The sequence below is a fragment of the Rana temporaria genome, chromosome 3 (genome assembly GCF_905171775.1).
Source record: "Rana temporaria chromosome 3, aRanTem1.1, whole genome shotgun sequence".
NCBI lineage: Eukaryota > Metazoa > Chordata > Amphibia > Anura > Ranidae > Rana > Rana temporaria.
Window position 1 is genome coordinate 398,425,045 of NC_053491.1, and position 23,985 is coordinate 398,449,029.

Here is a 23,985-nt window from a genome sequence, read left to right on the forward strand (position 1 = left end):
CCACTCCTTGCCCCCTTGCATGCCAAATTTGACATGTTATTTTTGTTGGGAGGGGGGGGGGGCTTCAGTAGGAGTGGGACTTCCTTTCCCTCTTCCTTCTTCTGCCCAGGGACTGCTTCGTCATATCGCCTACAGTGGCCCCCCCCTGTAGGTGATTGCCTGGGACATGTGACAGGTCCCAGGCACTCGTCTGACCACTCGCAGAGAGCAGCGCCCTCTCGCGCATTGCGCAGTGAGTGCCCGGCCATGAAGCTGAAAGCTGTTACGGCCGGGTGCCCACACTAGGAATGAAGACGCTGGGGGGGGGGGGGGGAGAGAGGAGAGGAGCGGAGCTCTGGCCGGCGCATCGCTGGACCGTGGAGCAGGTAAGTGTCTGTTTATTAAAAGCCAACAGCTACACTTTTTTTTAGCTGCTGACTTTTAATAAACATAAAAAAAGCCTGGAACACCCCTTTAATCGACTAAATCTTCAGGACATTTTAGTAGCCTAAAATCATTTTAGTCATCTAAAATCTAATAGGTGTAGTTAAATTGTAATGCATCTCTCTACAATTTCCAAACTCATTATATACTGCTGGAGTGAAAAATCAAATATTTTATGTTGAGGTATGAACATGCACTTCAGACCAGTGTTAAAATAGAGTTCCACACAAAAATGGAACCTCCGCTTTAAGGGAAGGTGACCCCCTGACATGCCACATTTGGCATGTCTTTTGGGGGGGGGAACCCTCTTTTTAGAGGGTTTCAGCTCCCACTTCCTCCCTGGGCACCGCGGTGCTGGAAGGAAGTTCCCCTCTCCCTCTCGACAATCATCTGGGACATGTCACAGATCCCAGATGATTGCTTGGCCAATCACGGTGCGCAGGGCATGCCTGGCTGTGAAGCCACAGCCGGGCGCCCACGGTAGTGGTGCCGCGGAGAGGAGGGGGAGACGATCGGGGCTTTGTTACCTGGCATCGCTGAACCCTGGGACAGGCGAGTGTCCGATTTTATTAAAAGTCAGCAGCTGCAGTATTTGTAGCTGCTGACTTTTACCATTTTTATTTTAGCGGGAATTTTAATTTTGACATCAAATTTCAATTTAGTTTTAGTCTTATTTTAGTCATGTCAGTTGGTTTAATTTTAGTCGTATTTTAGTAGACTAAAATGTTTTAGTCGACGAAATTAACACTGCACACAACCCTCGGAAACCGTCCATTTCCTACACAGTTATCTCAAAACGGCCAATGCCTGGTGCGAAGTGTGGATCCATGGCATTAGTGGTATACACTCCACTGGGGGAATTTGGCAAAAACTGGTACAGGGCCAGTGGAAGCAGGGTTTTAGTGGGCAAATGCAGCAAACTTTTGACATCAATCCTAGATACTTCTATGATGATCTTATTGTAGATGTAGTTCGTGTTCTTTACAGTTAACCTGCTTCAGCTGCTTTTTCTTTCCCATAGAATTGTATAGAGAAAGAAGCAGTTATGAAACAAACAAAAGTCTATCAACACAGACCCATAAGCTACCGTGTTTCCCCGAAAATAAGACCGGGTCTTATATTAATTCTGGCTACAAAAAACACACTAGGGCTTATTTTCAGGGGATGTCTTATTTATTTATGGTATGTACAAAAAAGTTTCCCCCCTGTCAGCTATGGAGTCAGCATTGTGAAATTCTGTAATCCCAAAAATAAACCTTTGTTTAAAGACCTTATAAAATGATGTAATCCGTTCTGTAAAAAGATGATATCATGTGCAGTGTGTCTCCTTGTGTAACATTATTGTGGAAAATACCTTAATTACAGAGCCGCTTGCCGCTCACGTGACCCGCTGGAGCTCTTCTTTCCTACTCCAAATACTGCAGAGGGAGGGGCCAAGATCCCCAATGACCTCAGCCCCACTCTGAGTACTGCAGTGGGTAGGGGCTTAATAAAGTTTTATTGAAAAAAAACAGCTGACATCAGCCGGGAGGAGAGAAGAGCTCCGGTGGGTCACGTGAGCACCCAGCAGTGCTGTAAATAAGGTATTTTCCACAATAAAGTTACAAAAGGGAGACACACTGCACATTATATAATCTTTTTACAGAACGGATTACATGTTTTTACAAGGACTTTAACTAGGGCTTATTTTTGGGGTAGGGCTTATATTGCAGCCATCCCAGAAACTCACACTAGGTCTTATTTTCGGGGGAACAGGGTATTAAAAATTGTTTAACGCTTGTATGTGTACCTATAGCTTTACTCAGAGGTAGTTACTGTGGAACATCATCTCCAGCATGTGTTTTATTTTTATTTGTTTTGAAGGGAAAGGAGTTGGGGGGAGAGAGATTCTGACAGTATTTTTAATACGAAATGAAATACATGCATGCTAAGTTGTGCTAACAATCTCCTGTGTTTCAGGTATACCACACTTTCCTACCGTGCCCCTGAGATGGTGAATCTTTACAATGGCAAAGTCATCACTGCCAAGGCGGATATCTGGGTTTGTAAACACTATGATCTAAATGTTTAATGTGGTTGTAAACCCGAATTTTTATTTATTTTTTGTTGATGTCACAATGTAAAGTATAAGTTTTCCTATCATCTGTGCCCAGTCTTGCCACACAGAGGTAATCCAGCCCTGAGCAATCCTCTTTTTTATTGTTCAGTGAAATAAAACTGACTTGCAGAGCAACACCTTAGTCTGTTCCGCCCACTTGCTGTGAGTGACAGGTTATTTACATATCTCATGCACTAGCCTGAGACAGGCATTATTTTTCAATTCCCACCCCCCCACTCCTTTTCTGAAGTCATGTGGTTACTTTTCTGGATTTTGACTGGATGTTAGTGATCATAGCAGAATTTAGTGTAAGGAATACACAGGAAAAAATGCATGTTGACAAGGGGAGTGTAGAGGTGGGCGGGGAGTCTACTGACATCACGACTCCACCCACAGAGCTCCAGACAACAGATCCACCCACAGAATCTGCAGTTTTTCAGGTTTCATAACAGACAGAGGGGAGACATTTGACAGGTGAGGATACATGCAGGAGGCATGTATATCCTTATAGATCAGCACTATGACAGTAGTTTAGAAAGGATGAGAGTGGGTTTACATCCACTTTAAGGACTTATTCACATGCTTAAAATGTTCTTGCGGCTGGATTTACAGGTGGATATGTGTAAGGCAGGCCATAGATGATTTGATTTTCTGGGTTGCAGAAAAACAAATTGTTTGATTTCTGCTGAACCATTGTGTTCTCCCGGCAGGTAAGGGGAATGGGGAGTTGTCCCTGCCAGAAGAACACTGTGACTATTGCTAACGGCTATAGCCTCTGGCAATTATCGCATCCTAAATATCTGACATCATGGGTGAACCCCAGTTGATTGTTGGGTCGACCTAGCTAAATCATCCCGCTCAGACATGGTTCAGATCTCGGCCAGTGCCTGCTGAACCAGCCAAGATTCAAACTGTCTATGGCCGGCTTAAAGGATCACCTTTTGTAACATGTTACACCTATATTCGGGGTGTAACGTGTTAGAGATTCACGGGCCCCTGATCCCCTGTTCTGACAGCTAGCTGGGGATCTTCTCCCCCTGCTTGCTGTTGCAGTTTGCAACAAACACATCCATGGGGGCCTCTGCCCTCCCGGCCACGTCATCTATTTACAGTGGTCTATGTATGGGAAAACTATAAGGGCCGGCAGCCTTTTGGAGCTGTCGGCTTGTAGTTCTGAACTACCATGGCACTAAGCGCTGTGGTAATTCATTGTTTTTGGCTGTATGGGAGGTACGGCCAGACAGACACAGACACTGCATTGATTTGACTACAGCAGAATCAATACTGATTGGTTCCTGCCGGTTACTGCACTTATGAGTAGTAATGATTTATTGAATGATGTCTCAATATCATCAGAAATACAATTTATTAAAAAAAAATTGTCTCATCTTGTAACTCTTTTCTCTGCCAGGCCCTGGGATGTTTACTTTACAAGGTGTGCTTCTTTACCCTTCCATTTGGCGAGAGTCAGGTGTCCATCTGTGATGGCAATTTCACAATTCCAGACAACTCCCGGTATTCCTATGACATGCACTGCCTCATCCGTAAGTGTTTTCTATGCCAGCCGCTAGTACTTGTGATTTCACTTTTTACTAATGCAGATTATTAATAGTAGGGTGCAGGTAATGGTAGAGTTAACCAGCAATGTGTCTTACAACAGAAAGAATGGAAGGGTAGAATAATAGTTTCCCAGTGTATTTAAAACATCTGACATGAGTGGGAGAGGATCAGTTTATTTTGAAGCCTCTTCTGTATATAGACATTTAAAGATATTTAGAATAATAATAAAAAAAAATGTGCAGTGGGTTTGCACAGGGCAGCCCCGATCCTCCTCTTCTCATGTCCCTCTCTGGCACTCTTGGTCCCTCCCAGTTTGCCGCGGGAGCTCCCAAGTTGCTGCTTTGCTTGTCCATTCACACACAGATCCACAGCTCGCCCCCCTCCTCATTTCATTGGGCCACTGACTGCTGTCACAGTTAATAAGAAGGGAGAGTACCTGGAGAGCCTGAGGCTCTAGCGCACACCGCTGGATCGCTATGGCGCTTAATTTACTATTAGGGTGGCGGGGGAGTCTGCTGCACAGAGAAGTTTTTGTTTACCTTCATGCATGAATTCATGAAGGTAACAATTCTTGAGCCTTTAGTAATACTTTAAGGGCTCATGCACACTGCAGCTCAAAGTTGCTTTTACAGGCATTTGAGCATTTATTTCTCTGCCTAAAGGCTTGTGCTTTTTTTGTGCACTTTTGCGCATATTTTGAGATTTTTGAGCATTTGTTTTTTTCCTAATCCTCCCCTATCCTTATTTTATCTTTTTATTTTTTCCTTCTAGCTTTTTTTTGTGCATCTTTGGCACTTGGGTGTCTTTACTGCTTCAAAGCTCCTCTCAGAAACACGAGTTTGGGCTTTTTTTTTTTGCCTGTAAGATTATATGCCTGTAAACTCCTGGAAAAACCATAGTGTGTGTGTATATAGACACATTGGCTAACATTGAGGGGAGCTTCCAGGCAGAAAAAATGAGAGCTCAAAAGCCTGTAGGCGCAACTTCTTTGAGATGCAGTGTGCATGAGCCCTAAAAGGCAGAGGGGAAGTGATAGGAAACCATTCTAATAGAGGCTTAGCGAGCAATAAACCTGCAATGTAAGTGTAAGGGTCATAAAAACAAGCCCAAAGTTGCATTTGACATGAAATGTCTCATCACTGTTCTGATTCTGTGTCTTTTTCTTTTCTATCAGGGTACATGCTTGAGCCAGATCCAGACAAGAGGCCGGATATCTTCCAAGTATCCTATTTTGCCTTTAAGCAAGCAAAGAGGGAATGCCCTGTACCCAATGTACTTGTAAGTGCCCTGCTAAGGTTGTATAGTACATCTTTCTAATCTGCTGACATCGCCACGGTTTTGAGGATCTTTCATATCACTGAATAAGTACATAAAAGTGCATTACAAAAAATAAAGTTTAACCATTTGCCGCCCGCCAATGACAGTTTGACAGCGGCAAAGTGGTTGCTAAATCCTGACTGGATGTCATATGACGTCCTCAGGATATTGAGCCCCCGGGGCGCGCATCGCGGCGATCGTTGTTACAGGGTGTCAGTCTGACACCTCACAACACCGATCGAGGTAAAGTGTCTCTCACGGAGACATTTTACCACGTGATCAGCCGTGTCCAATCACGGCTGATCGCGATGTAAACAGGAAGAGCCGTTGACCGGCTCTTCCTCACTCGCGTCTGATAGACGCGAGTAGAGGAGAGCAGATCGGCGGCTCTCCTGACAGGGGGGGTTTGCGCTGATTGTTTATCAGCGCAGCCCCCCCTCGGATCCACACACTGGACCACCAGGGAGTGTTTAATAGAGCACAAATAGTAAAAAAAAAAAATGCATTTTTTTTAATGCAATTGATGCCAATCAGTGCCCACAAATGGGCACTGACTGGCAATATGGGCACTGACTGTAGCAATGCCATCAGCATCACCCCTCGGTGCCACCCAGTGTCCATCAGTGCCACCTCTTAGTGCCCATCTATGCCCAGTGCCCACCTATCAGTGCCGCCTATGAGTGCCCATCAGTGCCGCCTATGAGTGCCCATCAGTGCTGCCTATGAGTGCCCATCAGTGCCGCCTATGGGTGCCCATCAGTGCCGCCTATGGGTGCCCATCAGTGCCGCCTATGGGTGCCCATCAGTGCCGCCTATGGGTGCCCATCAGTGCCGCCTATGGGTGCCCATCAGTGCCGCCTATGGGTGCCCATCAGTGCCGCCTATGGGTGCCCATCAGTGCCGCCTATGGGTGCCCATCAGTGCCGCCTATGGGTGCCCATCAGTGCCGCCTATGGGTGCCCACCAGTGCTGCCTATCGGTGCCCACCAGTGGCACCTCATCGTGCCCACCAGTGCCGCCATATCAGTGCCCATAATTGATGAAGAAAACTTACTTATTTACAAAAAATGAACAGAAAAAAAATAAAAACTTAATTTTTTTCAAAAATGTCGGTCTTTTTTTAGTTGTTGCGCAAAAAATAAAAACCGCAGAGGTGATCAAATACCACCAAAAGAAAGCTCTATTTGTGGGTAAAAAAGGACGCCAATTTTGTTTGGGTACAGTGTAGCATGACCGCGCAATTGCCATTCAAATTGCGACAGTGCTGAAAGCTGAAAATTGGCTTGGGCGGGAAGGTGCGTAAGTGCCTGGTATGGAAGTGGTTAAAGACTGCTTTAGCAATTCTGTATTTAATTAGTCTGACTGGATAATCGCTTTTCTGTATGTTAAAACATGTCCAAGTTTTTTGGGTACGAGATAATATTCATGAGCATATGCGTTGAATGAGTAGAATAGCGCTAATGAACCGCATTTACAGCATGAGCGCTGCGTGAACTGTTGGCGCTATAAAAATTCTGTATAATAATAATGAGTTGTCTTCATTTTACTTGTTGATTAGTTCGATAGTTGTGGGAGAATTCCAAAATGAAATTGTACTGAGATCGGTAAAATGCGGTCTGTGTAAAAGAGCGAGCACCAACATGCACATGTCCATGGTTTGAATAAAAACTCCATCAATTGCCTACTGTAGGCACTCAGTGGTTTGTAGTGTGAATATACATGGAAGTAAGAATTGAATATTTTAGAAATTAATCAAATCTCCAAGAAAAAGTCAGATCATTCTTGTAGTGTGCCTCAGGCAGCTACATCCAGCAACAACCTGCAGGAAGTAATAAAACCCCCTGAAATAAAAGCATATACGAGTATAACCTTGATCTTCTTTTTGCCCCAATTGCCTAGGACTCTGTTATTCCTGCAAAACTGCCTGAACCAGTGAAAGCAGGAGAAGCTGCTCTTAAGAAAATCCAGCCGAAGGCCAGGTAAGTGTCACTCGCACACTGTGCACCCACCAATATGATTCCGCTGTGTGTAATCACAGCAGAAGCGAGCATGCGTGCCCCCTACCCAGAAGTGTCAGATCATGTATATGTACAGCGGATATAAAAAGTCTACACACCCCTGTTATAATGTCAGGTTTCTGTGATGTAAACAAATGTGACAAAGATAAATCATTTCAGAACTTTTTCCACCTTTTAATGTGACTTATAAACTGCACAACTCATTTGAGCAACAAACTGAAATCTTTTAGGCAGATGGAAGTAAAAATAAAATATGGTTGCATAAGTGTGCACACCCTTATACTAATAATTTGTTGAAGCACCTTTTTGATTTTATTACAGCACTCAGTCTTTTGGGTATGAGTCTATCAGCATGGCACATCTTGACTTGGCAATATGTGCCCACTCTTCTTTGCAAACACATTCCAGATCTGTCAATGCAGGGGCATCTTCTGTGCACAGCCCTCTTCAGACCACCCCACAGATTTTCAATTGGATTCTGGTCTGGGCTATTGCAAAACTTTAATCTCCTTCTAGTGAAGCCACCCCTTTGTTGATTTGGAAGTATACTTGGGGTGGTTGTCATGCTGAAAGATGAAGTTCCTCTATAGTTCAGCTTTCTAGCAAAAGCCTGGAGGTTTTGTGCCAATATTGACTGGTATTTGGAATTGATCATACATAATTCCCTCTACCTTGACTAAGGCCTCTGTTCAAGCTGAAGAGAAACAGCCCCAAAGCATGATGCAGCCACCACCATGCTTCACAGTGGGTATGGTATTCTTTTGGTGATGTGCAGTCTTGTTTTTGCACCAAACATATCTTTTGGAATTATGGCCAAAAAGTTAAACATTGGTTTCTTCAGGCAATACCATTATTTTCCCACATGCTTTTGGGAGACTTAAGATTTATTTTTTTTGCAAAATTTAGCCGGGCTTGGATGTTTTTCTTGGTAAGAAAACTCTTCCATCCTGCCACTCTACCACATAGCCCAGACATATGAAGAATATGGAAAAGATTGTTGTCGCATGTACCACACAGCCAGTACTTGCCAGATATTCCTGCAGCACCTTTAATGTTGCTGTTGGCTTTTTGGCAGCCTCCCTGACCAGTTTTCTTCTCGTCTTTTAATCAATTTTGGAGGGACGTCCAGTTCTCGGTAATGTCACTGTTGTGCCCAATTTTCTCCACTTGATGATAACTGTCTTCACTGTGTTCCATGGTTTATCTAATGCCTTGGAAATTATTTTGTACCCTTCTGACTGATCCTTTTTAACAATGAGATCCCTCTGATGCTTTGGAAGCTCTCTGCGGACCATGGCTTTTGCTGTAGGATGCAACTAAGAACATGTCAGGAAAGACCTACTAGAACAGCTGAACTTTATTTGGGGTTAATCAGAGGCACTTTAAATTTGATGACCGATGTGTACTGACCCCCATTTACATACCCCCATTTACATGAGTTTGAATGTGATTGCTTAATTCTGAACACCATTACATCCCAGGTGAAAAAAGTTCTGAAATTATTTATCTTTGTTTATTTTTTTTACATCACAGAAACCTGACATTTTAACAGGGATGTGTAGACTTTTTTTATATCCACGGTACGTGATCTGGTGGACAGTTGCCATCCTGTAGCAGTAAAACTGCTATAGGGCGAACCTGGAGCAGTTTAAAAAAAAAATTATACTGTTTGCGCACAAATTTTTTAATTTTTTTTATTGCCAATGACAACTTTGCGCTGTTCTAATTTACAGGCTCACTGATCCAGTTCCAACAACTGAAACCTCCATTGCACCTCGCCAGAGGCCCAAAGCTGGTCAGACTCAGCCGAACCCAGGGATACTTCCTATTCAGCCAGCTCTGACACCAAGGAAAAGGCCCACTGTTCAGCCTGCTGCTGCCAGCCCTGGTATGTGTGTCACGACCGTTCAGTTCTTTCTGATTATGAAGTTGAATGTTTTCTGAATTTTGTCATACTCATTTTGTTTTAGTTCCGGCTGGAGGCATTCAGCCCACAGCCCCACCCGCTGTTCAGCCTGCTGTAAAGCCAGTGGCTCAGCCTCAACAACCGGTGAAGCCTGCTCAGCCTTCCCCACAGCCCAATGCCATAGTGACCACCACAGCCCAAACTGCAGCAGCTCTGCAGACCCCAGCAGCACCGGCGGCTCAGCCTGCACCTCTTCCGCAGCAGCAGATCTATATAAAGCAGCAGCAACTTCTTCAACAACAACAGGCAGCAGCATTGTATCAGCAACAGATGCTTCAGGCTCAGCAGGTGAACATGCAAAATACATTTGCTGCTGAACACTTTTAAAGTTTTATTCCAACAGCAGTAATGTTTTAGCTATGGGTGGACACTGGAAATCCGAGATGCATGCCAACTACTGTAAATTACATAGGAGACTCCAGAAATAAGACTTTACTATGGAAATAGGCAGCTTTGTCAGTGTATCCTGTAGCAGCAACATGAGCAGACTCTCTTTTTTTTTTTTTTTTTAAATGAGAACGAGACACCATTTAAAGGCATGCATGTATTGGCAGAACCGCAGGCTCACTGTTTGGTGTCTCTGAGAGACACAGGTCGGTGGGTAATTCAACCTGTTGGCTTTTTACTAAAAATGTTCCTCTTAGGTGAAGTAATTGTTTCATAATGAGTACCATTGCTAGATATACATAAAGCACCAGGGTATGGATCTACTGATTCTTTTAAATGTCTGAAGGCACAGTTCTGTGCATGTGAATGAATGTATTTAACCAAGCATTGGAAAGAAATTATAAAAAAATCCATACACATTTGTTGTGGTTGATTATAATGTAACCACTGTGTTTAATTCAGATCTCCCTTTATTCTATCCCACAGATACAAGCCATGCAGCAGCAGCAGATGATCCAGGCCTACTATCTTCAGCAGCAGCAGCTGATGGCCCAGCAGGCTGCAATGCAACAGAAAGCAGCTCAGCAGGTTGTAATGCAGACCCCCTTGCCTGCTCAGCCTCAAGCTGTGCCAGCTACTGTGCAGGTGCCCGCTGCCCAGGACCAGGGGGTGAGTGCTGTTGACAGATTGGTAGTATAGTTGGTAATATTATTATTTGGCTGGACCACTGGCCCATGTTCATGTAAATAGCTAACCCATGTAGTTCTAGGCAATGTGGACATTGTTTTTTCTCTTGCCTTAGCTATTGAGCCATTAGCAGCTAAAATTAGAACCAATAATTCAAAAAATAGTGGCCCATGTAAAGCAACCAAAGTGACTTATTTATAGTAGAGAGTGTATGCTGCTATTGACTCTCTGCTGGACACCACAGTATTTACCTCCTCCTGAACTTGCAGTATTCATACATACATTGTAGGCCACATTGTGGAGTTTGGGGTATCCCATAGAGTTTCTGTACCTAATGTTGCAGACAAATTGGAGAGGCAAGTTGCATGACTTTGGCAGGTCACGTGACAAAATCTCCTCAATTTTTCTTTATTCATTCATTTGAATTGCTCTCTACTTGCTCCTGAAGAAAGCATGGTGTAATGAACATTTTTAAGCTCCTAATCAGCTCAGTTATCCCACTGTTATCAATAGTTCAGACTTGTTTGGTGAACACTCTTCTAACAGAGATGGTGGATTTTATTCTCAAACCAATGTATGACCTTAACCATAATCGCAGTGGTTATTTACAGTGCTAAGATCATTCTATAGCTTAGAGCTGTGCAAATAACATACTTAAAGTGAATGTAAACTCTCACATATACCCAGTGACGTGAACAGCCTTCGATGATACACAAAATCTCCCTACATAATTTTTCCGCTTTCTATATTCTTTAGACCGTGTACATTGTGTTGGAAAATGTTCTTCCTATTTCAGCAGTGGGGGGGGGGGACTTGGCATACACTGTGTGTGAGCTGATTGGAGGAAAGGCATTCATCTCCCCCCTCCACATAGGCAGAGCAATGAATAAACTTGCAGAGCTGTGCAATAGACACATTCTCTGCTGGTCTATTTTTAAGTTCCCTCCCCAACACAAATTTCCAGCTCCTTTTTATCTCCTGTGTCTGAGAACTTGTTTGAAGTTATGCTGATAACAAAGGAACAGAGCAGCAGAAAGACATGGGACCTGGGGCTTTGGAGAATGGGATAAGTAAACACTACAGATATGTGCCCAGGTCAGTTTCCATGAATGGGGTTTACATCCACTTTAACATGACATTTGCTGTTCTTAGCCATGAATTAGCTGCTGCCATAGATAGTCATAGAACTGGAAAAAGATCTATAGCAGCAAGTCCTCTAGCAATCAGTCCACCTAATATCAGTTTGTTCTAGATAAGCACTTCACATAGCTATTGGTCACCCTCTTTTGAACCCACAATATAAAAAGTATTTTAATGAAGTTGATTTTTTGCTACAACTGAAGAGGGCAAAACCTGGTGCAGCTTTTCATAGAAAGGAAACCAATTGGCTTCAAGTTTTTTTTCCGTCAAAGCTCAATTGAACAAGCTGAAGTTAGAAGATGATTGGCTACTATGTACAGCTGCACTAGATTTTGCACTCTTCATTTATAGTAAATCAACCCCAATGAGTAGAACAAAAATGTATTAACTTGCTTTTGCAGCCATTTGCATGGCTTACTATGTTACAGTTGTAATAATGAATTGCTATCTTTGTGAAGAGTAGTTGATACTTAATTTAATCATTCTTGGGACAAACGTATTGTAGATCTATACTTGGACAAAAAGTAAAAAAAAAAGAAAATCAAAGCATGGACAAACTTGATGCACCACTTGGTCATTTTCTGCCATCACTCCTCTATGCTTCTTTGTTAATATTTTTTCTCTTGACAGCAAAAATAAATAAATAAATCTTCCTGTGTATTGCAGGTTCAAGCTCCTGTAAGGATTATCCAGAAATCGCTGCCAGCAACAACACTGCCCAGTGCAGGACCTAAATTAGGATCCCTTACCCCTCCTTCCTCTCCGAAGACTCAGCGTGGAGGACACAGAAGGATACTCAGTGATGTCACGCACAGTGCTGTCTTTGGCGTTCCTGTTAGCAAATCTACTCAGCTTCTCCAGGCTGCAGCCGCTGAAGCCAATCTCAATAAGTCAAAGTGAGAAATAATTTTTCAGACACTATGGGTTTCTGGGCTCTTTTTTTCTTTTTTTTCTTTTTCTTTTTTAACATTAATATGCCATTAGCCTGGATCAGAAAGGTGTGAACAATTTAACATAATAATCTGCCATAGAAATGCTCATATTTTAAACGCCAGGCAAATTGCTTAAAGTGTTACTAAACCCAGGACCCTGCATTCACTATATCTGGTCTCCCACAGTACACCAAATATGGAAATGCAATTATTTTTGTAAAAAAAAATTCTCATCAGCAGTATGTAGCAGTCTTATGACTTCTATCAGTGTCTGCTTAAAGCTTGTAGGAGGAGTTCTCATTCTTCTCTGACTGTCTTATGAGGCTGCAGGACCCCTGACCCTCGGTCAGGACAGTGCTGATTGGCTTTTGCTGATCACATACACCATTGCTAGAGATTTTTTATAATTTTTTTCTCTTGGGGGGGGGGGGGGGGGCGCGGATCCCCCAAGAGAAAAAATTAAAAATCTCTAGCAATAAGAGCCAAAACTGAGCACCTGCAGAGTTCCCCAAGGCTCTGTACTATCAGGAAATTATTGGCGACTGTGGAACAAGAGAAGGCTCAGAGAAGATGGGATCAAACAGCCTTTTTATACAATGCAGAGGATTAACCCCTTAGGTTCCACAGTGGGTATACCCATCATGCTTTACTGTATGTACAGACTGATTTTACTGTTGTGGGTTTAGTAACACTTTTTTTAATACAAAGTTTAATTGCATACGTGTTCACTATTTTACCTGCTAAAGCAATGGTAAATTTGACCAGCCATTGTCATTAAGATCATTCTGCTACTTCCTGGATTAAAGGTGGTGATACCAATTCATTGACCAGTGATGGCATCAGAAGGTGTATGACTCTGAAACACTGAATACTCTGCTTGTTCATTAAATTAGGATTAGAGTATATAGTCTGTCAGCTTCTGCAACCCAAAACTTCAGCAAACTTCTTCGACCATTCAGGCTTGTAAGCATTATGTTTTACAACCTTGTACGTATTTTCAATGTGTACCTATAGAAGATAGGAGCTGTAGTGTAATAATGGTACTCCTCTGCCTGCCCTGTTTGAAGTTTCAGGTGGCAGTTCATTTTTTTTTCTGTATTTGCATAGCACTTCATATTTAGATGTTAAAAGTGCGTAGTCACAGCTTGATCTGGTGTTCGCCTACACATGGTTTTGGTGAATACCTTAGGTTAAGTCTCTTCCTCCACCTCCATCCCATGAGAATGTTTCCCCATGTGGAAGCTGAGCACTAAGCAAAGCAAAAGCTGTCAACCTGTCCATTGTAAGACAGACCTCAGTCTATGCAAGGGACGTTGGGGAATCTCTTATTTGACCCTGTGTGATTGAAATCACACAGTGGAATAGTTTGTTTCCCAGGAACATACTTGCATTGTATTGGCTTATTTATATATAAATAGGTTCTCTTACAAGGATAAGTTTTCCATTTATCCTAGACCTTAGGGATATTCATGTAGGCCGATAAAATAGCCTGTCTGACATTCTCTTTTCTTACGGCTGACCCAGACTGAAAAAGATTTGTCCCCTCAAATTCTATTCCTGACCAAATTTCTGGTTTTCAGGCATGATGGGCACTAAGTACTGTCCTCACATGCAAGATCTTTACTTCTTAGCTGCTAAAATCTATTGTTTAATAGAAACCCCACTAAAGCTGCAGTCAGACCCATCAACACACACTGCTGCATTTCTGTCTTTTCAGGGTTATAGTCTATTTCAGGTTTATTTTTAAAATTCCTTTTTATTTGCTTGTGTCGCAATAATCGGGCTTGTTTTTTTTCCCATAAATAGGTCGGCTACAACAACCCCCTCTGGCTCACCAAGGACTTCTCAGCAGAATGTCCACAATCCCCCGGAGTCTTCTGGCTGGAACCCTTTTGATGATGATAACTTCTCAAAACTCACCGCTGAGGAACTCCTAAACAAGGACTTTGCGAAGTTGGGAGAGAGTAAGAGCGTTTTACTGTTTTGTGTTTAATCCTGTAGTTTGGTAGTTTGTGTTCGGGTTCACACTGGTGTGACATACGCTCCGACTTAGGGAGCTCATGTCGCATGACGTATACAAATCAATTGTTCCCTAATAAGAGCTGTCTTAACTGGTCCGACACAAGTCGGTCCGACTTTGAAAATGGTTCCTGTACTACTTTGGTCCATTTTCAGTCTATTTAATACCATTGAAGTCTGATTAAGTCTGATTAACGCCGGAACAAAATCATATCCTGTTCATTCAAGTCGGATGAATGTAGGAGCGATGTCGCAGTCATATAGCAGTCGTGTCGTACCAGTGTGACCTCGGCCTAAATGGGATTGTAAATGCTACCATAAACTTCCTACAACAATCCATCCCAGCCCCCCCCACCCCTCCTTAATTAGGTATACATCTCATATCACATACTCTGCAGTTGCATGTAATCCAGTCTGGCAACTCAGCTCGCCATTCTCCCTGTCCAAGTGCTCCTACTCTTTCTCTACATTAAAAATTGAAATTTGAGGGCAAGGCAGCTAGGGTGAGCTTAGTGTCTGAGAGAACAACATGAACAATGGATGCAGCTACAGAGATCAGTGAGTTTTTAAAGCGACACTGTCAGCTTGCCCATGCAGGCAAAGTAACAGTCGCAGATGAGGTCAGTGCCCTGGTCATGCGATGATCACATTCTATATCATACCGAAAAGTGCAGGGTGTTCATATCAGAGATGAAGGATCAAATACCTGCAAGATAGTACAGGTAAAGTGAGTACATGGAGGTGGGGACATTTTCCAGAGCCAATGTCGCATTACCCTACATGGTCAAAGTCATGGTGTCTCTCTAAAGCATTTTTACTACTTCTTAAAGTGATTGTAAAGCCTGTTGTAAAATGTTTTTTTTTTAATTTATATATAGATAAAAATAACAAACATGTTATACTTACCTGCTCTGTTGCAGTGGATTTGCACAGAGCAGTCTAGACCCTCCTCCTCCTCGCTGTGCCTCTTCTGCTCTCTTGACCCCGCCCTCCTGTTGAGTGCCCCAACAGCAAGCAGCTTGCTATGGGGGCACCCAAGCCGAGCTGCAGCTCCCTGTGTCCATTCAGACACAGAACTGCGGTTCGTCCCCACCCATCTCTCTCCTGATTGGTAAACTGAGTTTGACAGCAATGAGCGTCAATGGCGGCGCTGCTGTGTCTCAGCCAATCATCAGGGAGAGTCCCGGATGGCCGAGACACTTATGGACAGAGATGGGGCTCCAGTAAGTATTTGGGGGAGGGGGCTGAGGGGGGCTGCTGCACACAGAAGGCTTTTTATGGTAATGCTGAGAAAGGATTAAGATTAAAAAATGAAAAAAAAAAATCTGACTTTACAACCCCTTTAAGAATATGTCCATAGCCTGACCACTGCTTCCAGGTGTGAGACGAGACCTTCCTGTCTCACACCCAGAATAAAATGGTCAGGCTGTGGGGTGGTTTAGCCATTCATAGGCCGCTTTGCATTTTCTCATTGAATGCAAAGCTTCCTCGGATTGGCTGAGTCAGAGAGGCAGGTTGATGATGTCATGATCTCTGACTCGGCCAATCAGAGGAAATGCAGTGCGGTATACTGTATGCAGCTGAGGTTACATACAGTATGCCCAGTGGGTGCATATGTTGGTGTAGGACTGTAGGTAAAAGTTCCAAGCTGGTCCAAATTAACTATTTATTTAAAGTGAAAGTAAAGCTTTAAACTAAAAGTATCTTAGTGTGTTTGTCATTTGCAAAAGAGTGTTTGTCTGTTAAAACATTCTCTGTATATCTTTTATAAACAGTTTACAATCTTTAAATGGCGAAGAGTTGTTATTGAGGGGATTTATATGCATATGCAAGTAATTTTTACTATTGGGCATGAAAGGGTTGTAGTAATGGTAGTGAGTTTCTAGAATATTTACATTCAGGCAGGATTATGGCAGTGTCTCCTCCGTCAGTACTATGTTTATCTCCGATATCTCATTGGCACCCGACAGTATGTCTCTAGCATTGATATTGAGAACTATTGTATACAAATCAGTTTGTAATTCATGTTTGTTGTCCCTTTGGGTAAATGGGACATCTTGTAAGGCTTTTTGAGGCTTTGGTGCCTCTAACGCATTGTTATTGAGTTCTTCTGATGCCGTCTCTCTAATTTCCCCTGTCTTCTTGTCAGGTAAACCACCAGAGCAACTGAGCAGTTCAGCAGAGGACCTCCTGTCAGGCTTTCCACCCCCCCCTGCTGTGTCTCAAGCGGATACCTTTGGTCCTTCTCTGTTTTCCAGTGGAACAGGTGATAAATGAATCTCCACTTATAAGTGGCAATGTATGCATTTTACTAGATGTATGACGCTTTTTCATCTCTTTTGTACCCTGCAGTTGATTTTATTGGGAACCCGTCACAATAAAAATACTGGAGCTGCCATTGCTGGGACGATCACAAGATCACCCAGACGTCTGATGGTTGCCATTTGTCAGTTGCCTGATCTCATACACTCAATATCATTTTCTGAGTGTGTGAGGTCAGGCATTTAACAAAAAGTGCCGTTCAGTTTTCTTATTACCACTAATTCTCTTGACACTGCAGCTGAAGTATAAGGCTCAGAAAAAAAAGGTAAATAAAGGTACATGCAAGGCTTCCGTAATTAAGCTTGCAAAATCAGAAACAAAAGACCCTTTAGATACCTGCATAAGCCTGGTTGTGACTGGTTCTCTTTTAAGGTTTTAATCAAAGTATATTAAGAGGAACCTGTCAACAAACATGCCTCAGAAAGTCTGTTCTCCAATGAAAGTGACTTCACATTTTGACTTTAGTTCCCGGTCCATGATATCACTAGCTGTGAAGCATGTTGAGCTTCATTGTGCCGTTGCTAGTATTCAGCCTAAAGTGAACTCAAATGGTGACACTTCACCACCTTTCCCCCCGGTATGCACAAACACTGCTTTTACGCAACTTTGTTTTACTCCCCCCACCTTTCTATTTACCCACAGGAGTCTAAAGAGGAATCCTTATGTAACCTCCAATGTGTTGTGATTGGAGCTTAACCAGGGCTAAGGACTAAACCCCCCCCCCCCCCCACTCCCATGTGAGACACCAAGTAGTTTTCTGTATGAATGCCATACCTGAAAGTACTATGTATTTTGCATTTCTGTGGGAAAACAGACAGAAGCAGTTGAATAAAGAGAAACTAAATGTATACGAGGGGTGAGGGTTCTTTAAAGTGACACAATATACTTACCATTATAGGCATACCCCACTTTTAAGTACACAATGGGACCAGAGCATGTATGTAAAACGAAAATGTACTTAAAGTGAAACAATACCTTTTTTCACTTCTAGGGTGTAGTGGGGTGTCAGGGGCTGTAGTTGAGGTCTCAGGTGCTGTAGTGGGGGTGTCAGGGGCACACTGGAACAAGGCAGGCTATGCTCTCTGAGCTTCAGCTCCTTCTATTGTGGCTGCAAAATGTCTGGACAGTACTTGTGAGGCCCTTTACATACACTCACAGGTATGTCCTTACTCGCGAGTGTATGTAAAGTGAGTGTACTTAAAGCGGGGTATGCCTGTATATAAGTTATTATATACAGTGGAACCTTGGATTCTCCTGGAAAGGATTATGCTCGTAATCCAAAGTACTCGCATATCAAAGCAAGTTTCCCTATAGAAGTTAATGGAAATTAAAATAATTTGTTCCACATTGACTTCAGTGGCATGCAATACCGCATGTGGCTAGAGGTGGGGGGGTGCCAGAGAGCCTCGGAAAGGCTCAGGGACAGCTCGGCTGAACTCAGAAAACCTCTGAAAGACTCTGGAGTATTTATGAGTGGTTTGGCTCCCACGCCCCCCACCTCAGGCCAAACGCGGTACTGCACACCGCTGTGGCTTGAATCCTACTCGTTTTGCGAGACAACACTCGCAAACCGAGTCAGGATTAAAAAAAAACAAAAAAAAAACAGTGCTCATATTGTGAAACGCTCGTTAACGGCGTTACTCTCAATCCGAGGTTTCACTGTAATTACCATTTTAGCAGCTAGTTGAAAAGCCATTGCTTCAGTCCTCCCCAGCTGCTGCCGGCATTCCATTCATTTACAGGTGTAGAATGCATGCTACCTTGCTGCACAATGTGGTTCCTCCTGCCAGCTTGTGTCCCCCTAAACAAAACCGCAGTGGGAGTAGCAGATATTCGACTTCTTCAAAATGTTGGATACCTGCAGCGACTTGAGAGTAGAGAAGCGACTGTCTTTCAACACTTGGACCACTGGAAAAGTAAATATGTTGCCTCTTCAATTAGAGGCTGCCTTGTGGGTAGAAGTGATCCTATGGAGACATTTTATAGGCAAGGCACATATTTACTTTTAAGAGTTGTAAGATGCAGTATAATTCTGAGACATGTTTGTTCACTGGTGACAGATTCCTTTTGAAAAAAAAAAATATATATTCTACTTCTTTAAAGAGAATGATAATTTTGGATGTAGACGGTGCTGAAGAAGATGATTATGTGTAGAAATAAGCAAGAAGCATAATTATTGGAATGTAATACCCGCAACTGACAACTGAATCCTTAATTAGACTTATACTAACTATAAAAATGCCACTTTTGGTTATTTCTTAGTCTGGAGTGCTGTAAGAAGCAGCCCACTGTGCCAATTAATTAAGTCTCTGCATGATTCCTGAACATTAAATGGTAATGCAAGGGACCTTGGAGGATCTGTATGCGTCTGCCACTTCTCAACTATCTGTCTCACTTTGTCTTTCTCTTTTCTGTTTTTCTACTCTGCTTCTTCCGTGTGTTGCCCAGCTGCGGATAAACCTGTAGACGTGCAGGGTCAGGATCCCAGCCCTCCATTGCACAAAACGCCTGACCCATTCTTACCTCTCCCTCTGTCCGACGCTCCAGGTAAAATGCAGTGATGGGAAAACCATTGCAAAAGCAGGATTTCTGATGCTGCTCAGAAGGATTTGTTTACTTCGCTCATACTTTCCCATGGTGTCTCTATAACAGTGGTTCTCAACCTGGGGGTCGGGACCCCCCTGGGGGTCAAATGATGATTTGCCAGGGGTCACTGAATCCTGGGCTGTTCCTGAAGCCTACCATCCTTTTCTCGGTCACCCAGCTGGGCTGTTCTTGGAGCCCGTGGCTGCCCACTTAGCCTCTGTTCAGTTTACGGCATGGCTGGGGGGCAAAAACTAGAGGTCAGTTATGGATGTGAAGTGGGAGGGGCTGAATGAGACCCCAACTCCTGATTTCGGCATAGGTGTCACTGCTGCGAGACACCACAGTGCTGGAGACACAGTGAAGCTGGAGAGACAGTGAGTAACATTACCTGTGATTATAGTTGCCATTCAAAGTCCCCACTACAGTTCTCAGTTTAGCAGATGGCTTTGATCAAGAGCATCTAAGTTGGCTGATCAGAAATCCCCCCAGCACTGCCACTCATCCCATTTCCCCCACCAAGGAGTAAGAGAAGGAATACAAATAGAGGATACATAGAAGGGGGAGGAACAAAGAAAAAGAGAGAGAAAGAACAAGAGACTGCTAGAGAGAGGGATGGGGGAAAATAACATAAAATTAGGATAGAGATGGAGCAAAGGGAAAGGAAGAAGAACAAAGGGTGGCATAGCCTAAAATGTACCATAAGGGGTTTTAATATTGTATGAGTGGAAGGTACTCTGGGAGCGGTAAATGTCTGCGGGTTAGGGGCGCAAGTTACTTGTCCTGCCTTGGGTGCCAACAACCCACGCTACAAAAATTTATTTTACTGTTGGGGGTCCCCCCAACTCGGGAAATGTTATCAATGGGTCACGGCACAAGGAAGGTTGAGAACCACTGCTCTATAATGTTAGATGCACTGCCATAAATCTACTTTTTCATTTTTAATCTGGAATGTTTTGATTTTATTTTTGTTTAGTGAGCATGAATTTACATTCAGTAGGTCAAGAGAGCCTCGTGATGGGCAAGGAGGTGATCTGCGAAAACTTAAAGGATAAGGTCACTTTTTAAGAAAATTTATAAATGCAAATTTTGTATAAATATGCATTTATAATTTTAGAAACCTGTAAAGCATTGCACCAGCGATCAGCAGATCGCTGGTGCCATGCAGGTCTCCAGCAGATCTTCCAGTGTATAAGTTTACCCATACAGCCCGTACAGGTAAGCATAAATGAAGTGCCACAGTAGTTCATTGTAAATTACAAGCTGACAGCCGCAAAGGCTGCCAGACCTTGTCATTTTCCATGCCCAGAGCCCTGTTAACCACTTAAGCCCCGGACCTTTAGGCAGCTAAATGCCCAGGCCAGGTTTTGCGATTCGGCACTGCGTCGCTTTAACAGACAATTGCACGGTCGTGCGACATGGCTCCCAAACAAAATTGGCGTCCTTTTTTCCCCACAAATAGAGCTTTCTTTTGGTGGTATTTGATCACCTCTGCGGTTTTTATTTTTTGCGCTATAAACAAAAATAGAGCGACAATTTTGAAAAAAATTCAATATTTTTTGCTATAATAAATATCCCCCAAAAACATATAATAAAAATGTTTTTTTCCCCTCAGTTTAGGCCGATACGTATTCTTCTACCTATTTTAGGTAAAAAAAATCGCAATAGGCGTTTATCGATTGGTTTGCGCAAAATTTATAGCGTTTACAAAATAGGGGATAGTTTTATTGCATTTTTATTAATTTTTTTTTTTTTTACTACTACTATTGGCGGCGATCAGCGATTTTTTTTCGTGACTGCGACATTATGGCGGACACTTCGGACAATTTTGACACATTTTTGGGACCATTGTCATTTTCACAGCAAAAAATGCATTTAAATTGCTTTGTTTATTCTGAAAATGACAGTTGCAGTTTGGGAGTTAACCACAGGGGGCGCTGTAGGAGTTAGTGTTCACTTAGTGTGTGTTTACAACTGTAGGGGGGTGTGGCTGTAGGACTGACGTCATCGATTGAGTCTCCCTATAAAAGGGATCACTCGATCGATGCAGCGCCATAGTGAAGCACGGGGAAGCCGTGTTTACATACGGCTCTCCCCGTTCTTTAGCTCCGGGGGGAGATCGCGACGGAGCGGCTATAAACGAATAGCCGCGCCGTCGTCCCGGATCGCTCCCCGCGGGAATCCGACCGCCGCATGTAGCAGGGGGGGTCCCGATCGGACCCCCCACCCGCTAGAAGGCAAGGACGTACATGTACGCCCATTTGCCTGTACGTGCCATTCTGTGGACGTACATTTACATGCGGCGGTCGGGAAGTGGTTAATCAGTGACGCAGCCAGGCAGAGAGCTCCTCTCCGGCCAAAATGTGACAGCTAGTGAGGAGGAAGAAGAAGCCTGCTAGCGGTCGCATCGGGGAGGTGCGGGGACCAGTCCATTCGTACCATGTTGCACCCTCATTCGAACCGTGTATGAGCTGGCTGATTGTACCCAAGTCGATCCATAGATCAACTTCGGTACAAACAGCATGTCAGAATTTTAGGGCGCGATTATTGACAAAGACTAGTCGCTAGCAATAATCAGTTTTCTTCTTGCAGGGACAACTTTGTGCCTCTTCCCCACCAGGAGAACACAATGGCTCCACGGAAGGAATTCCCCCATCAACTCTGAGGATTTTCTTTCTTGCAACATGTGGCTGCAGGAAAGAAAATTGCATTATCTATGGCCTGCTTAAGGGATAACCTGATAGCTTATAAATTAAGTGGATTATTTAGATGCGTCTTTGACTTACATAGATATTGGTAAATCGAATGGAGTTTGTAGAAATCTTATATAATCAGATGGCCAGCTTTAGGGTATATTCAGACCTTTCTGCTGCATTACCAGATACATGATAACCAGTGGCGGCTGGGGCTGGAGGTATATTGTTTTGGGGGGCGAACAATGAACCCACAACACCCAGAGCACTTTCCCCCCCGAGCCCACCCTTTTTTGAAGCCCATTAGAGCTTCAGGCTCTAATCGCATGCTTCAAAACAAAACATTGTGATCCATGCGCCCCACAAGTGTTTAAAGGAGCCGGAAGCATTGATTGGGGGGGGGGGGGGTGGGCTGTGCCCCTGTGCCCTGCATTACAGGCCGCCACTGGTGATGATATTTTGAATGGGCTGCCCATGAACCACAATGCAGGTTTTAATGCATTCAGTTTTTGTTTTGTTTTTTAATTTGCGGAGCACCACACCACATTGATCATTCGCATCTGTGCATCGTGGTGCGCCGATTAGGTGAATAGACATGCCATTCTAAATGAATGCTGTCTATATTGCACTGTGGTAAAGCATGTAAAAAACACGCCATTTGCCACAGTGCACATTTCTGAAACTGGCTTTGAGGCATTTGTACGTTAATGAGTTCCCAGCGTGAGATATTCTAGTTAAAGTAACTATACACTTTGGAAGTTTTTTTTTTTTTTTTTTTCTAATGGTGGAAGGTCAGGTCCGTGTACTTTCTTATATACTTGGCATCTGCACATTTTTATCCTAAGGGTGAATTCACATTATAAAGTTTCCCGTATGGTAAAACGTGTGTCAGTGCAGGGACACACAGGAAACCATTTTTTTCCTTTTGTGTCCCATTCCAACTGCAACGCAGCCCAGGGCTGCGATAAAATGCAGACATGCTGCATAGTATCGCAGCACACCATGCTGAATCACACAGCAACACAGCACATCGCACGTCTGTATATAGCTGTGAACGACGCGTACATTTTTTACTCTTCAAATAAAATTCGTACAAAGCGAATAAAAGGACTCGTATGATGCGCTGAATTGCCCACCAAACTGCCCACTTCTTCAGTAGGCAACAAAGAGCTGTTACAGCGGTAAAGCACTCAGGAAGCTCTTGTGTGAGAATTCAGTCTAAGCCCAGGTTCACACTGAGCTTCAGGAATGAAGCCGTGCAAGTTCAGCTCAGCTTGTCAGTCCCGATTTCAGCTGCGATTTCACAGACATCTGTGCGCATTTCTTTATCGTTACATCACGGGACACAGAGCGGCATTCATTACTATATGGGTTATATGGAGTACCTTCAGGTGTAGACACTGGCAATCTTCAAACAGGAAATGCCCCTCCCTATATAACCCCCTCCCATAGGAGGAGTACCTCAGTTTTTACGCCAGTGTCTTAGGTGTTAGTCATGGTTTAGCTTGCCTCCGCATCCTTGGGATTAGGTGAGCTACCGGTTCTGTCCAAAAAAGCCTGCGCGCTAAAGTGGTCAGTAACCGGACCCCAAACCCTTGGGGTATAGCCCATAATGCTTTCTTTTTAAGAGAGCTGGACCCTGGGCCCAGAACTTAGAAAACCTTTGGGGCGCCTAATGTTTTCTGTTTGCCAGGGTGCTGTATGGGCCCAGGACAGTGGATCCTTCATGGAAGAAGAAGGTTCCCAGGGCCTGAAGGTCTAGACATCCCCACGGAGATGGGGGAAGATTGGACCTCTTGCTTGGCAAAGTCCTGCGGCATGGAGCAGGTAAGTAAGGGGA

At 43.6% G+C, this 23,985-nt stretch overlaps 1 protein-coding gene across 12 annotated transcripts in view; it reads left to right on the forward strand.

The window, feature by feature from the left end:
* AAK1 (AP2 associated kinase 1) overlaps positions 1-23,985 on the forward strand; it is a 182,138-nt gene that overhangs the window by 98,219 nt on the left and 59,934 nt on the right. For 7 of the 12 annotated variants that reach the window (XM_040345885.1, XM_040345893.1, XM_040345887.1 and 4 more), the window contains exons 6-16: positions 2,383-2,464; positions 3,933-4,065; positions 5,256-5,359; positions 7,298-7,377; positions 9,150-9,304; positions 9,387-9,670; positions 10,256-10,438; positions 12,263-12,492; positions 14,335-14,492; positions 16,697-16,813; positions 19,318-19,416. In XM_040345885.1, coding sequence (XP_040201819.1) covers positions 2,383-2,464; positions 3,933-4,065; positions 5,256-5,359; positions 7,298-7,377; positions 9,150-9,304; positions 9,387-9,670; positions 10,256-10,438; positions 12,263-12,492; positions 14,335-14,492; positions 16,697-16,813; positions 19,318-19,416 — 1,625 coding nt within the window. The remainder of the gene's footprint in view (positions 1-2,382; positions 2,465-3,932; positions 4,066-5,255; positions 5,360-7,297; positions 7,378-9,149; positions 9,305-9,386; positions 9,671-10,255; positions 10,439-12,262; positions 12,493-14,334; positions 14,493-16,696; positions 16,814-19,317; positions 19,417-23,985) is intronic. The other 5 variants (XM_040345886.1, XM_040345890.1, XM_040345895.1 and 2 more) reach the window with 1 other exon arrangement.